The 13,937-nt window shown below is 35.3% G+C and overlaps 1 protein-coding gene across 1 annotated transcript; it reads left to right on the forward strand.

The window, feature by feature from the left end:
* The first annotated feature begins 1,592 nt into the window (after positions 1–1,592).
* LOC141634522 (uncharacterized) lies at positions 1,593–2,048 on the forward strand. Its single transcript, XM_074446663.1, has one exon. The coding sequence runs from the start codon at positions 1,593–1,595 to the stop codon at positions 2,046–2,048; it is 456 nt and encodes a 151-aa protein (XP_074302764.1).
* Positions 2,049–13,937: the final 11,889 nt, after the last annotated feature.

Raw genomic sequence — 13,937 nt, forward strand, 5'->3', positions numbered from 1 at the left:
TTTGGGCATCAATGTAATTATATTTCTATAACCACATTTCTCAAACACGTCCTATAGGTGTGACCTTTAGGGACCAGTTGATCACCGCCATCTGTATGATAATAACGTCAAACTCTCTAGCAAGCCAACCGTTATTAGGTAAACGTTAATCAACTGATTAAATATACGAAGTATACCCTTGTGAACCTGTAAGAGATTTACAAATGTTATCTCACTAATTTGTGGAGGACACAAGCTCCAACATGCCTATAGGAGAATGCCCTTCAGGCTATGTAATGCTCCCGCCACATTTCAACGTTGCATGATGAGTGTCTTTTCTGACTACTTAGAAACCATAATGGAAGTTTTTTATGGATGATTTAAGTGTCTATGGAAAAGATTTTGAGTCATGTTTACATAATTTGTCACTTGTCTTGCAAAAATGTGAGGATGTTAGCCATGTTTTAAATTGGGAGAAGTGTCACTTCTTGCTCAATGAAGGCATTGTCTTGGGTCATTTCATTTTGGAAAAGGGTGTCGAGGTTGATAAAGCTAAAGTTGAGCTAATAGAGAAATTACCGCCACCCGTGAATGTCAAAGGGGTGCGGAGTTTTCACGGCCACGCGGGGTTTTACCGACGATTCATAAAAGTTTTTTCCAAAATTACAAAACCCCTTACTCAACTTTTGCTTAAAGATGCCTTATTCAAATTTACTCATGAGTGTTTTGAGGCTTTTGATAGGATTAAAGAAGCTCTAATTTCGGCACCGATTATTCAAACGCCAAATTGGGAGTTGCCTTTCAAGATAATGTGTGATGCAAGCAACTATACTGTTGGCGCAGTTCTTGGCCAACCGATTGGGAAAGCTTTACATGCCATATATAATATAAGCAAAACCTTTGATGCTACACAAGTCAACTATGATACCAAAGAAAAAGAACTTCTTGCTATAGTGTATGCCTTGGACAAGTTCCGCTCCTACTTACTTGGATCCAAAGTCATATTATTCTCGGACCATCATGCTCTTAGACACCACTTGGTAAATAAAGAATCAAAACCAAGATTGTTGTGGTGGTTATTGTTGCTTCAAGAATTCGACTTAGAGATAAGAGACAAGAAAGGGGCTGAGAATGTAGTTGCGGATCACTTGTCAAGAATTCGGTTTGACAACAATGAAGAAGATACACCAATTAATGATTCCTTTCCCGATGATGTTCTAATGGCCATCCACACACAACTCGAACGAGACACAACACCATGGTTTGCCGATTTTTCAAACTACATTGTAGGAGGAGTTCTTCACCCGAATTTGAACTACAATCAACGAAATAGATTCCTATTTGAAGTGAAGAGGTATTTTGGGGATGATCCCAATCTCTACAAGGCATGTAGAGATAGTCTATAGCGAAAGTGTGTGCCACAATGGGAGGATCAAGGAGTTTTGGAGGGTTTCCACTCATCCCCATATGGAGGACACCATGGAGCAAGAAGGATGGTTGCCAAAGTCCTACACTCGGGCTTCTATTGGCCCACCATGTTTGAAGATGCTAGAGAATTCATCCTTCTTTATGATCCTTGCCAAAGAACCGGGAACATCTCTTGGAGAAATGAGATGCCACAACGAGGCGTATTGGAAGTTGAAATCTTCGATGTTTGGGGAATTGATTACCAAGGTCCCTTTGTATCGTCTCAATGTAACAAGTACATTCTAGTTGTCGTTGATTACGTTTCAAAGTTTGGAGTCCCTAGAGCTATTATTAGTGATGGTGCAACACACTTCCATGAGAAAAAACTTGCATCTCTGTTGACAAAATATGGTGTTCAACATAGAACTGGCTTGGGATATCACCCTCAAACAAGTGATCAAGTCGAAGTTTCCAATAGAGAGATCAAGAAAATTCTTGATAAAGTTGTTAACAAGACTCGTAAGGATTGGAGCATGAAACTTGATGATACTTTTTGGGATTATAGGACGGCCTATAAGACCCCTGTAGGAGCATCCCCTTACAAGTTAGTCTATGGAAAGGCTTGCCACTTGCCGATTGAATTAGAATACAAGGCCTTTTAGGCAATCAAAGCTCTAAATCTTGATCTCAAGCTAAGTGGAGAGAAGAGGATCCTAAAAATCGATGAGGTGGAGGAATTTCGACTTCACTCATATGAGAATGCCAAGATCTACAAAGAACGCACTAACATGCTCCATGATAAGAGGATCAAGTAAAAGGCATTGCCCCAAGGGAGACAAAGTCCTTCTATATAACTCCATATATCGAATCTTCCCCGGAAAGTTGAATTCACGATGGACGGGTCCCTTTGTGATCACAAATGTTGGAAAGTATGGAGACTTTGAGATAATGTCGGAAGAAGGAAATTGGTTCAAGGTCAATGGTCAACGAATCAAGCCATATTATGAAGGAACCTTCTTAGGCAATGTTGTCAGGATCGAATCCTACTTTGGATCGAATAGGGGTGGTAGGATCGGATCGCAGGATCGAATCGTAGGATCGTAAGATCCTACAAATAGCTTGGATAAACAAGTATATGTAAACTATTTAGTATAATTTGTGATGTATAATGTTAAAAAGTTTATTTAATGACATGAAAGTCTTAATAATCATATCAATATATTACATATACCTTTAATTTAGAGTTGTAAATATACAAGAACAACCTACTCACAAATTTGTTGCACAAATAAGCAATTTACGATCCTGAACGATCCTACCATCAATCCTACACGATCCTGTATGATCCTATCCGATCCTACCCAATCCTGACCGATCCTATACCGATCCTACCGCCAAAACGATCCTACGACGATTTGAATCGTTTTCCACCTACGATCCGGATCCCAATTTTAACAACATGGTTCATAGGAGAGGTTGAGGCCATCCACCTCGAGCCTCTCCCACCATGATAAAGCATTGAAATAGAGAAGAGTTTTGTGGAGTCCTCTCTAAATCACCACTTGTAAATATACTAACTTACTTTCTAGCACTTAACTTCTTACACTGCATTTTAATTACCTTATTTTAAGCATAATTTTTGATATGAGAGGAAGTGCGGGAGGCTTAATAATCAAATTTGATATGTGAAGGTTATGAAATTCGAGTGTGGGGAAGCTATGCCTAGGCTAAGAGAGCCTATAGCAATCAATCCATTGCTAGGAAGCTAGAAGGAGGAAGCCTTAAAAGAGCTAAAAGGAGGATCCCCACGAGTTGGCCTCAACCCATGGGAGTGGGGGCCAAAAAGTCTTGAAGAAAAATTTCTGCAGCAAAAGACAGGCGTCCTGGATTCGACCCGGGCATCCCAAATACTCAAAACGGGTGAGCTAGCTTGAGGACGCACATCCCTATATGCCTCTAAGAAATAATTTTTCCTGAAGCAAAAGTCAGGCGACCTGAATTCGAAACGGGCGTCCCTATACTCAGGACGGGTGAACCATCTTGGGGACGCACATCCCCCTTTACGTCTACAAAAATTTCTGCAGCAGGAAACGCACGGCTTCCTCACCACTCCGCGCGTCTCCCTCCCATGCTCCTCTTCTAATGACTACAAACCCTCTTTTGTTTTCCTCATTACCACCACACTCATTAAGACACATCAACTTCTCTCTCTTGTAGTAACCAAACGTCCCTCACAAATACTCAACACCACCAAACCTCATCTGCAAAAACCCAAATCAACCTCCCTAAACATTAGCTCACCCAAATCTAGGGTTTGAGAAGTTCCACAAAGCAAAGAGATCCTATTTAGGGAATTTTGATTTTACTCTCAACCACAAAGTTCTATGGAATCCCTAACTCAAGCAAAAGCAACTTCATAGCAAGGGAAAAGAGAAGGCCAACAAGGTTAATTGGGAGTTCTTCTCGCTCACACCACAATGAAAGGAGAAGGGAAAATGAAGACATCAATGATCTCTCTCGACTTGAGCGGTTCCCCAACATCGAATTCGTCAATGATGCACAAAGTATAGTCTTCCACCGGTTATAGGGTAAAAACATCCTTCCTAAAAAGTTTGTTTGTCTTGATACCTTAAGGTAATTGGGAATTTATCATCAAACCGAGGATTTGTTTGGACTCTCAACTATGTTTCACATGCATGAACTTACCTATCAATCACTTATGAGTTTCCTAAAGATCTCTACCATAAATGACACCATTTGCATTGAGTTTCATTTGGAGAATGTAACAAGGATGATAACTTTGGTTGAATTTGTGGATATCTTGGGTTTAGATGTATCGACCTCTCGGCCATACAAGCTTAGGAAAAATAGTGTAGCACCTCTTTGTAGAGCCCTAACGGGCCGTGACTTGACAAAGATAAAAGACTGTTCGGCTTCCGACATAAAAAACCCCATTATAAGATTGACATACCTTTTCATCACGAGCACCCTACTAGCTTGACGTGACCCGGCCGTGGTAAATGAGATTGATATTAAATTCATGGAATCATATTTTAAAATACAAGGGAAATGCGAGTGTAATTTCAATGCCCCTTTTGTGTTACTTGAACGATGGGCACGATTTCACAATGGATGTGATAATGGGATGAGACACATTGTCAATGGAGGCTTGATTACAATAATAGCCAAGAGGTATAACCCAAATTTCAACAAAGACAATTCCTATGTCCCTCTTTCGGGCGATACTAGGATCAATGAACGACTTCTATTCCAACAACAATATTGGATAGCCTATTAAGGGTATGAGAGGCAATTCAAATGGTTAACAAAAGGGATTGCCCCACTAAGCCTTCCAATGGAAGTATTGACAAGGATTTCACCAAGGAGAGGGCCCCTTTTCCCAAATATCATCATACCTAGTGCCCAAAAATTCAAGACAAGCAGGTCAACCCCCACCCCCTACTCAACAACAAGCAAGTGAACCGCAATAAAATGAGGGGGAAACAATCACTATTCCTCCCTACCTCTTTCCTTGCCAACCCTACAACCACCCAAACCCGTTTATTCTCCCAAAGGATAACTTTGCTATGGGTTTACTTCAAGCAATGCATAGACAACAAAAAAACGATAGGGTGGATGACTACTATGCTCTCTATCTCAATTTCCATCAATTGGCCTGCCAAGGTCAGATTAATGAGGAAGGAGCCCATCCTTCATGGGCTCAAATTGACATACTCTTCTCTACTTCGGCCCATGGGAATGAAGGAGCTACTGGTAATGGTAACGGGAAGGAGGATGATGGGGATGAGTTTATGGATTTTTATGAGAGTGATGAATCGAGAGTGAATTAGAGTGATGAACTTGGAAGGGATGATGATGAAAAATGAAATAGTTCTTTGGCATTAGCTTGGTGGAGGAGGGCAAAGAGGCACCCAACATGGCTTTTAAAAGATCTTTCTTCCTCTCTTATTCTCGTGTCAGAAGTTAATTTGCATAATAACATAGTTTAGATCAATTCTTGCTATTTTGGCTTTTGCCTAATGAGTGTCCTAGTAACATCAAAGGAATTTTTCCACCTTAGCAACATCAAGGTGATGACAAATTTTACTCCCACAAGAGAAATCCAAAACGACAATTTGCATAGCATGCATGGCTTTGTGGCCAAACTCCCTTCATAGCCTTAACCGGTTTGAGGAAGTTTGATCACAACCATCTTGAGTTAATTTAAATTAGCTATCCGAAAAATCGAAAGCATGCATCATATAGCATAGTTTAGTTTGCATCATATGTAAATACATTCCATGTAGTATGCATTTAGTGTAGAATTCATGCATTTCATATAGTTTCATGCATTTGCATATTTTCCTATCGTCTTGTCCATTGATGACAAAGTCCATACTAGTGTGGGGATGAGAAATTCTAACATCTAACCTATTTCAAAAATGATAAAAATTTAAAAATTTAAAAATTCCAAAAACATGTTCTTTCTTTGTAGTATAGAATTGTATATATATTTGTTTGTTTGTCACTCTTATCACATGAGGACGACTACGCCACATTCGAAGCATGATGGATATTGAAGATAACATGGTATGATCTTTACAAATCTCCTTCCCCCTTCTTACATGTTAATGACAATGTGGCTATTTTTTATTGATGCGGTATGAACCTATGTGTTGTTAAGAGTTTGCATTTAGTTTAAATGGCATTTTAGTTGGTAGAAGCATATGCATTAGAATTGTGTATATGTTAGTTGTATCATTGCATGTAGTTACATGATAGAAATGTTTTGTGAAAATGCCTATTTAGGAAGCTTGACAAATGTCTATAAGGCCCTTGTAGATAATTTTTCTCCTCGAGACTTTGTTTGCTAGAATACTTTCAAGACACCCTAGGATGTGTCATACTAGTATCTTTTATCCCATGGTCTAACGCCTAGTCAAGAGTGGCTTGTGGTGTGATAACTCCTTGGCTACCGTCTATTCCAAGGTGACCCTTGATGCCATGTAACCGTCCTTGCACTTCTATCATCATTTTGTCAACAAAAAGGGAATGGGCACAAAAACATCAAATTGAGTTCAAGTTATCAATGTTAAAAATGTTTGCAATTGCATCAATGAAATGATGAGAAAAAATAGATTCCTATGCTTTTAATAGAAGTTCCCTTGCTACAAATGGGGTTACTTTCAAATGTTCAAAAATACAAAGTTGAAAATGCCATACGTAAAAAAATGGCATGAAATGTTCTTTGTTGTCAAATGCTACAAAAATGAGGGGAAAATAAACCCAAAAGCAAACTACTATCATGAAACTCTTATACTTTGAATCCCTTTTATCCATTGATGATCCTATCTTTGTTGCATGGTAGAAAGGGGACGACCCTTCTTCTTATCTAGGCAAGAGGGGAATTCCGCGATCCTACAGTGTTTTCTAACACAAGGGAATTGGCTCTTGACAAAAGCATTTAGCAATTATGGACGAAAGTAGCCTAGTTTAACACAACTTAGAAGTGACTTGTTTGTATCCTCTTGGACTTAGTAACTAGGAGAACTAATATCTATGATGAAGTGTGTACCCTTAAATTGCTTCCCTTGTAGATGATTTCTGCCACTTAGATGAGGAATGTGGCTATTCTTTTGTAGATGCATCCTTTGATTTGTTTTTGTGCTTAATGTTTGGATGCATTGCCATTTTGGCAAGCCCCACCTTACCTTCCAAGAAGGCATATTACCTCATAGATGTCTTATTGTGAGTTGAAGGGGCGGAGTGAGACCCGCTAATTGTCTCACATTGGCTATGTTATAAATATAGGTCATAGTTTTAGTCACCTCTTTACTCGGGATGAGCAAAGGTTCGGTTTGGGGATATTTGATGTGACTCTATTTACGCACATTTAGCCCCTAACTAACCTCGTTCCTATGCTGCCTAGCATGTATTAGGGTCGTTTCTATATTAAGCTTCCTATTTTGCATATTCTATGAAGTTTTGTGCCCTTGGTAGGGGAGGAGTGTTGGGAAATGTGTCCTCAACAGTAGTGCAATCACATGATTTAAATATCATTATTAAATCTCATTTTAAGAATACATGTGGGATGTAATTTTTTACAGTCAACTGGTCCACACATATCGGTAATGATTGGCTGACTAGAGTTTGACATTACTGTCGTGCGACGGTGGTGATCAGTTGATCCCCTTAAGTAATACCTATAGGGAAATACTCTTAGTTGATTATTTAATTTATCGTATACCGATACGAGTTAATTAAATTGCTTAAAATTGACGGATGATTTTGTGAGTATAATTTACGTATCTTATTGTAAATATGATTAAATGAGACACGGTCTAAGTAATCGAATTGTTTAATTACTTAGATGAAATCATTGTTTACAGAAACAATTGAAACGGAATGAATAAATTATTATAAATACATAATGTTCTAATTTATAATTTGGAAATATTTTTGGTACGAGTAATTACGAATTACTAGTCGATTTTGTAAATGACATATTTTATGAGTATGTTGATTTTTAATATGTTAAAAATACATTACATTGTGACATGTCATGTAACATGTTACATGTGACAAAATTGACAAATGACAAAATAAAATGGACCATCCATTTTATTATGAAAATGCCGAAATTAGAAGGAGTATGGGGTTAATATTGTGTTTTCATATTAGTGGAAAACATAATGATGAAAGACTACCTTCTAGCCATGCAACCCTAAGCTTTTGAGAAGAGCAAAAATAAAAAGCATTGGGCATAGTACCCAAGGCCAATATTTCGGCCAACCATATGAGAAAAGAAAAGAGAGTTTTTTTTTCAATATTCATTCATCATTTTTGATACAAAAATTTTCTAGTGTAAGAAAATGTATAATCTCTACAATATGTGATTTTTCTAGAGAAATAAAATCTCACAAATACTCCCTCTTGACCGAAATTTTCAAAAGTAAAAATACAATTTATTTTGTGTCAATTTTATAGTAAAACCAATATTATTACTAGATCTAAATAATATTGGTTATTATGAGTTTCCTTGGGTATATGCTTTTGGGAGAGGTTCTAATTTGAACCTTGTTCATCCAATATTTGGAAGCTCAAGAACAAGTGAGTAGGTGAACTCACTTGTGCCCATAAATCCGAAAATCACAATGTAAGATGATGGTTTCTTCTTTATATTGTTTATTAGTTTGCATGCATAAGATTACTTATTAATTTTATGACAAATTAAATTAAAACATATATGAATATGTTAGCATATAAATCTACCTTTTCCTTCAATCGGTATCAAGAGCCTTGGTTGTTTGCATGCAAATCGGTTAAAAGTTTTTCCGAGTTATAAAGATTAACATATAAAACTTGTATAATTTGTGTTATTATGATATATCACAAAATTAATTTTTGCATGTTAAAGTTTCTGATCCTAAAATGTATTTAGGATATTTTGGTTAATTTATGGATTTTATTGTTGGTTTTATATAATATTGGCATTAAAATGTGATTTTTATGATAAAAATGTCATTTTTGGACGAAAATTAGCTCAACTTTGAATTTTCCAGTGTTTTTTGGATATGTTTTCACATATATTATTTTTAGATGATCTGGAAATTTTCATAATTTTATGAGTTCTTATGCTCGAAAAATGGATTTTTCATGATAAAAATCGGATTTAAGTGAAAAATAGGTTAATATGAGATAAATTTCGAATCTGGTCATAGAAATTTAGTATGTTGTCATATGCAATTTTACAAGATGTGTGTAATATAATAGGCTATATTGAAGTCTTTGTGCATGATTTATGGATTTTTGATGAAAAATAGCATAAATAGTGACATTATTAGTGAAAAATTAATAAAACATAATCTATGACTAAGGAAAAATGTCACATGTTGCATTTTATTGTCTTTTTCAGATCTAAAATTGAAAAGTTGATGAATATAATTTTCTCATATTTTTATGATTATTTTGTTAAAAAACCGATAAACCGCAACATTGTTTTTCCGGAAAAATTTCGAAATTTTTAACCTAAGTTTTTTGAACATTATGAGTGTCATGGTATTTTTTCCAGAATGTTCATGAGTTTAAATTTTGAATTTTGAATTTATTTGAATTTTTGTGATTTATTTGAAGTTTATAACATTTTTATTGTAATTTTGGTCCATTAATGAACAATTTTAGAAATATGAGTTAATTATGGTCAAATTATTAGTGAAGACTAAATTTTGAGTCCTAAGAGGTTAGGGTAATTAACTTATGCATAAATATGAATTTATGTAATTTTTGTGATTATAAAATGTTGAAATCACGCAAATCCGTAAAAACCGAGTAATATACGATATTGGCTAATTAAAGGCGATTTAGCATAAAATTGGGCATGTTCATACATATTATAATGCTGCATTTTCTTTATGATTGTCATAATTTTATTTATGTAATTTTGAATTATGTAATTTTTACTTAGTATGGCCTTAGTTTTTAATTGGTATTACCCGAAATGTATGGGAATATCGATTCGGTTGTAATTTTATTGTGATCTCGTATCACCGTCTTGTAATTTAATAGATTTATTTTATTATAGTTACAAATGTATAATAGGAAATTATGTAATTTATTATGTAATTTTATTCATTTCGGAGTTCCCAAAGACGGATTTCTTCAAGATGGCGATACATAAAGACGGTGTTACCTAGAGATGCGTGCCACAACCGAAGTTCAAGGGACCAATGGAGTTGGTTTCCGAATATGTAATAGTTAATTAGATTTTCTATTTTAGGAAGGCCATACTAGGATTTATTTTTTATGCTTTGCATTTTATTTATATGTCGCATGCATCACTAAATCGCCATAACTAAAACATGCATTATCATCTTCATCGAGTGTATCGACCGTGTCAATTAAAATTATCTTAGTTCATCGCTTTAGTTCACTTAAAACGTGATAGATAATAAATTGACATGACCTCTCGCTAAAACAATTAATTGAGACATAGCCTTACCAAATAGTAGAAACCATGAAAACCTATTTCGCGAGGGAGTGCACTCGGCCACACCGGGGTACAAACCTTGTTACGTAGGAGAAGTGGGTGATAAATGTCTATCCACCGAATTCATGTTGATAAGGGATGTATCGGCCACACCGTGCCCAAGTTGATGGGGATTTGGATCATGGACACATTTATTCGAAATTTGGGTTGAACTCAACAAAAGTTTTTGATAAGGGATGTATCGGCCACACCGTGCCCTTGTCGGATGTGTTTTGGGCTAAAGATAAATGTTAATGTAATTTTATCGACCAAGAGTTCTAAAAGTAGAATCGATTAAAGAGTTAATCCACCGAGTTATATTGATAAGGGATGTATCGGCCACACCGTGCCCAAGTTAATATGAATTTGGATCTTGGAATCATTTATCATAGTTGGGTAGAGGTCACTATGTAAATGCTATACTTGTTTTTCAAGTATTAATAAAACGATAAATGTTAAGTTTTCCACTATTCCGTTGTTATATTGTTCTATTTCTTTACCACAATTCATATACGATATCATTTCGATTCAAAACTCCATTAAAACATCATATCTAAAGACAAAATTTGAATTTTTTTCTAAAGACCTCGAATGAACCATTGCTAAGGATCTCTTGTAAAGAGTATAGATTAAAGTTATTCATTATCAAACAGGTTTTTGATTCTTGACTAACACTTCTACTTACAATGGATTATGTTTCATATACTTAATTGAATTAAGTACCATGAAGCGATAAATTGTTTTGGTAATTAGTTTTGTCAGAATTCGTAATTGACCAAAATAACGCAACCACTTCAATGAAAGTTTTAAGACTAAAACGATTGAATTGAAGAGTAATCTTTATAAGATTCACCTTTGTTTCTCTAAGTAAAGACTCATTGAAATGACAGGGAGCATTCTCTTAAACCGTTAAGATGAGGACAAGGTTAAAGAAGTAAAATTAGAATGGAATTGATACAAGGTTATGTTAAAGGTAAAGTTGTTGAGAATGACGATACTAAACCTATCAATCCCGACCGATAAAGTTTCCATTGTCTTAAATGTTAGACACGAGAAAGGAAACTACCCCAAATTATTGAAGAATCAACAAGTTAGTTGTGGGACATCTAATGAGACCTTCTTCGTTAAATGTTTATTTGATTAAACATAAATTTTGCTAGTATTACTTCGTCAATATTAGAAACCGGTGGTGGTTTTCATCATTATGTTTGATACATAGGATGATTAGAATATGACGACTAGCAACAATGAAGTCAAGAGATAGAGTCATTGTGTACTAAATCTAGTTTTCGGGTTTGGAGTTGTACTTAATTGTGACTATTAAGTACATAAACTCTAAATAAGAATACAATTTGTTAAAGATACAAAAGAGGTTTCACTTTTGGGACCCTATACACCATGATTTGATGTATGGCTAGCCCATCATCAAGGTGATTATATTATAAACCAAACTAGAATGATATATCATGAAGATGATGCAAGACTCAAATTGGTAACCCAAGATTAAACCTCAAATTTTGGAATGATGAACGCAAGAGTTATCGAGTACTCTTAAAACGATTAGATTGTTAATGGTATATGCGTATCTTGTATTCAAATTAAGCAAGATATCTCGTACCTTTTGGTTGAAAAGGAGATCGAGGTTATAAATCATCGATCCAAAATAGGTTGATCATCATCTTTTACCAACGATTTAAGTTGACACTGGTGTGTTCAGTTAATAAGGTAAATACAGAAATCTTTGAAGAAGTTCAAGAGTTCAAGGAATCACGATTTAGTCGTGATGGGATTATCAAAGTGAAGACTTTGATATAAGCCAAAGGAAATGTGATATAGTATCACAATTTAATCTCTCCTAGCACGCATTATGAAATAATGTGTGGATGGATAAGAAATCAAACGCTATTCGATATGGTTTGGACTTCAATCAAGTTACTTTGAGTTACTTGATCCTTTTGGGGATTTTATCATTTTTGTCTAAATTATTTTTCCACTAAATCGAATCATATGAGATATGAAATGGTAAGGGTACCATGGTTGTAAGTTTTCACAAGAAACAAATGATCATTTTTCCCTTTTCAATTATCACGAGCACGACGGGTTTGCGGCTCATGAAGCTGTCTTTCTAAAATACAAGTTTATTTCTAGAAGACAGAGTGGGAGAAATTATTCAAGAGCCACAGAGAATGTTATGTCGCAAGAAACTGGTCTTTCTTGGCTACATGAGACGTTTTTTGTAAGACATTATTTCTTCAAAACCTAGGAGGTTAAATTCGTCACTTGTTAAAAATGATGAATTCATGCTACTTTTAAAAAAGTAAAGAGCTTATAACTTAGAAAAGAAATTGTTTGATTCAAGTTGATTACTTCTAGAAAGTAATGAACATATGACTTACATAAGAGTGTTTAAGTCACAACTCAATACAAGGCTTAGAGCCATGAAAATCCGAAACAAAAGGGCTTGATTAGTGACAAAGGGTTTTGCACTAATAAAGAGATATTTCAAAGCAAGATTGGTTGCAAAGGGTTTTGCACTAATTGAAATGATTAAGTCTATTTGGATCTTCTTAGGGATTGTGTTTTATTATGAGGATATGCATACAGCAAGTGAATCTAAAACCCACTTCTTCAATAGAAGGAATGCATTCAATATATGTCATGAGTTTTATGGATTCTTGCAATTCTAAGATAATGTGAAACTTAGGAGAGGATCTTAAGTAGGACATCAATGAGTTATAATCAACATTTTGATCATGTCATAAAACATTTCTCGAGAAGTCGAGAAGTTGTGTTTATACATGGAGTTTAGTGGGAGTTACGGAATTTTTAATTAGTCCGATATGTGGATGACATATTGATCATTGAGAATGATTTAAGACTTTTGGAGTATTATAATACATATTGAATATCCGGATTTATGAAGATAAATCCACATGATATTAGCGTCAGTAAGAAGTCTTATGTTGATAAGATTCATAACTAGTTCAATTAAATTGAACATATTTGATTGATTTCATTTGCTTCCGCTGCCGAATCAATTAAAAAGAAATGATGTATAACACTTCATATGCCTTGAGTATGATGAATTGTTTTCAAAATCGAATTTTAGTAATCTTTACCAAGTAAGCCATAAAGATTACCCTTAAGTGCTTGCAGAAGCATTAAGGCTATGATGCAAAGTGTTTATGATGCAATTTTGTGTAAGGGTGTTACACAAGTGACAATTGACAATTGAGATTGCGCATGGTTTCCGACAAAACCATAATCAAAACACATTATGATGGTTAAGATACCATTGTGGCAATGTTAATTAAGAAGTAGATTTTCTAGAATCGTTCTAGGCAATAAAGAACAATGAGAGATATTTATAACGGAAATTGAGTACACTTGCAATCATGAGATGTGCAAGAAGGATGAGTCTCGCACACTGTGAAAACAGTGGGAGCTATTCTTAGGCTAGAGGGCCTATGTCTTGAATGGATCTCGACACGTACTCAGAAAGTTTTGTAATGCAAATGTATACATT

This window comes from Silene latifolia, chromosome Y (assembly GCF_048544455.1).
Source record: "Silene latifolia isolate original U9 population chromosome Y, ASM4854445v1, whole genome shotgun sequence".
NCBI lineage: Eukaryota > Viridiplantae > Streptophyta > Magnoliopsida > Caryophyllales > Caryophyllaceae > Silene > Silene latifolia.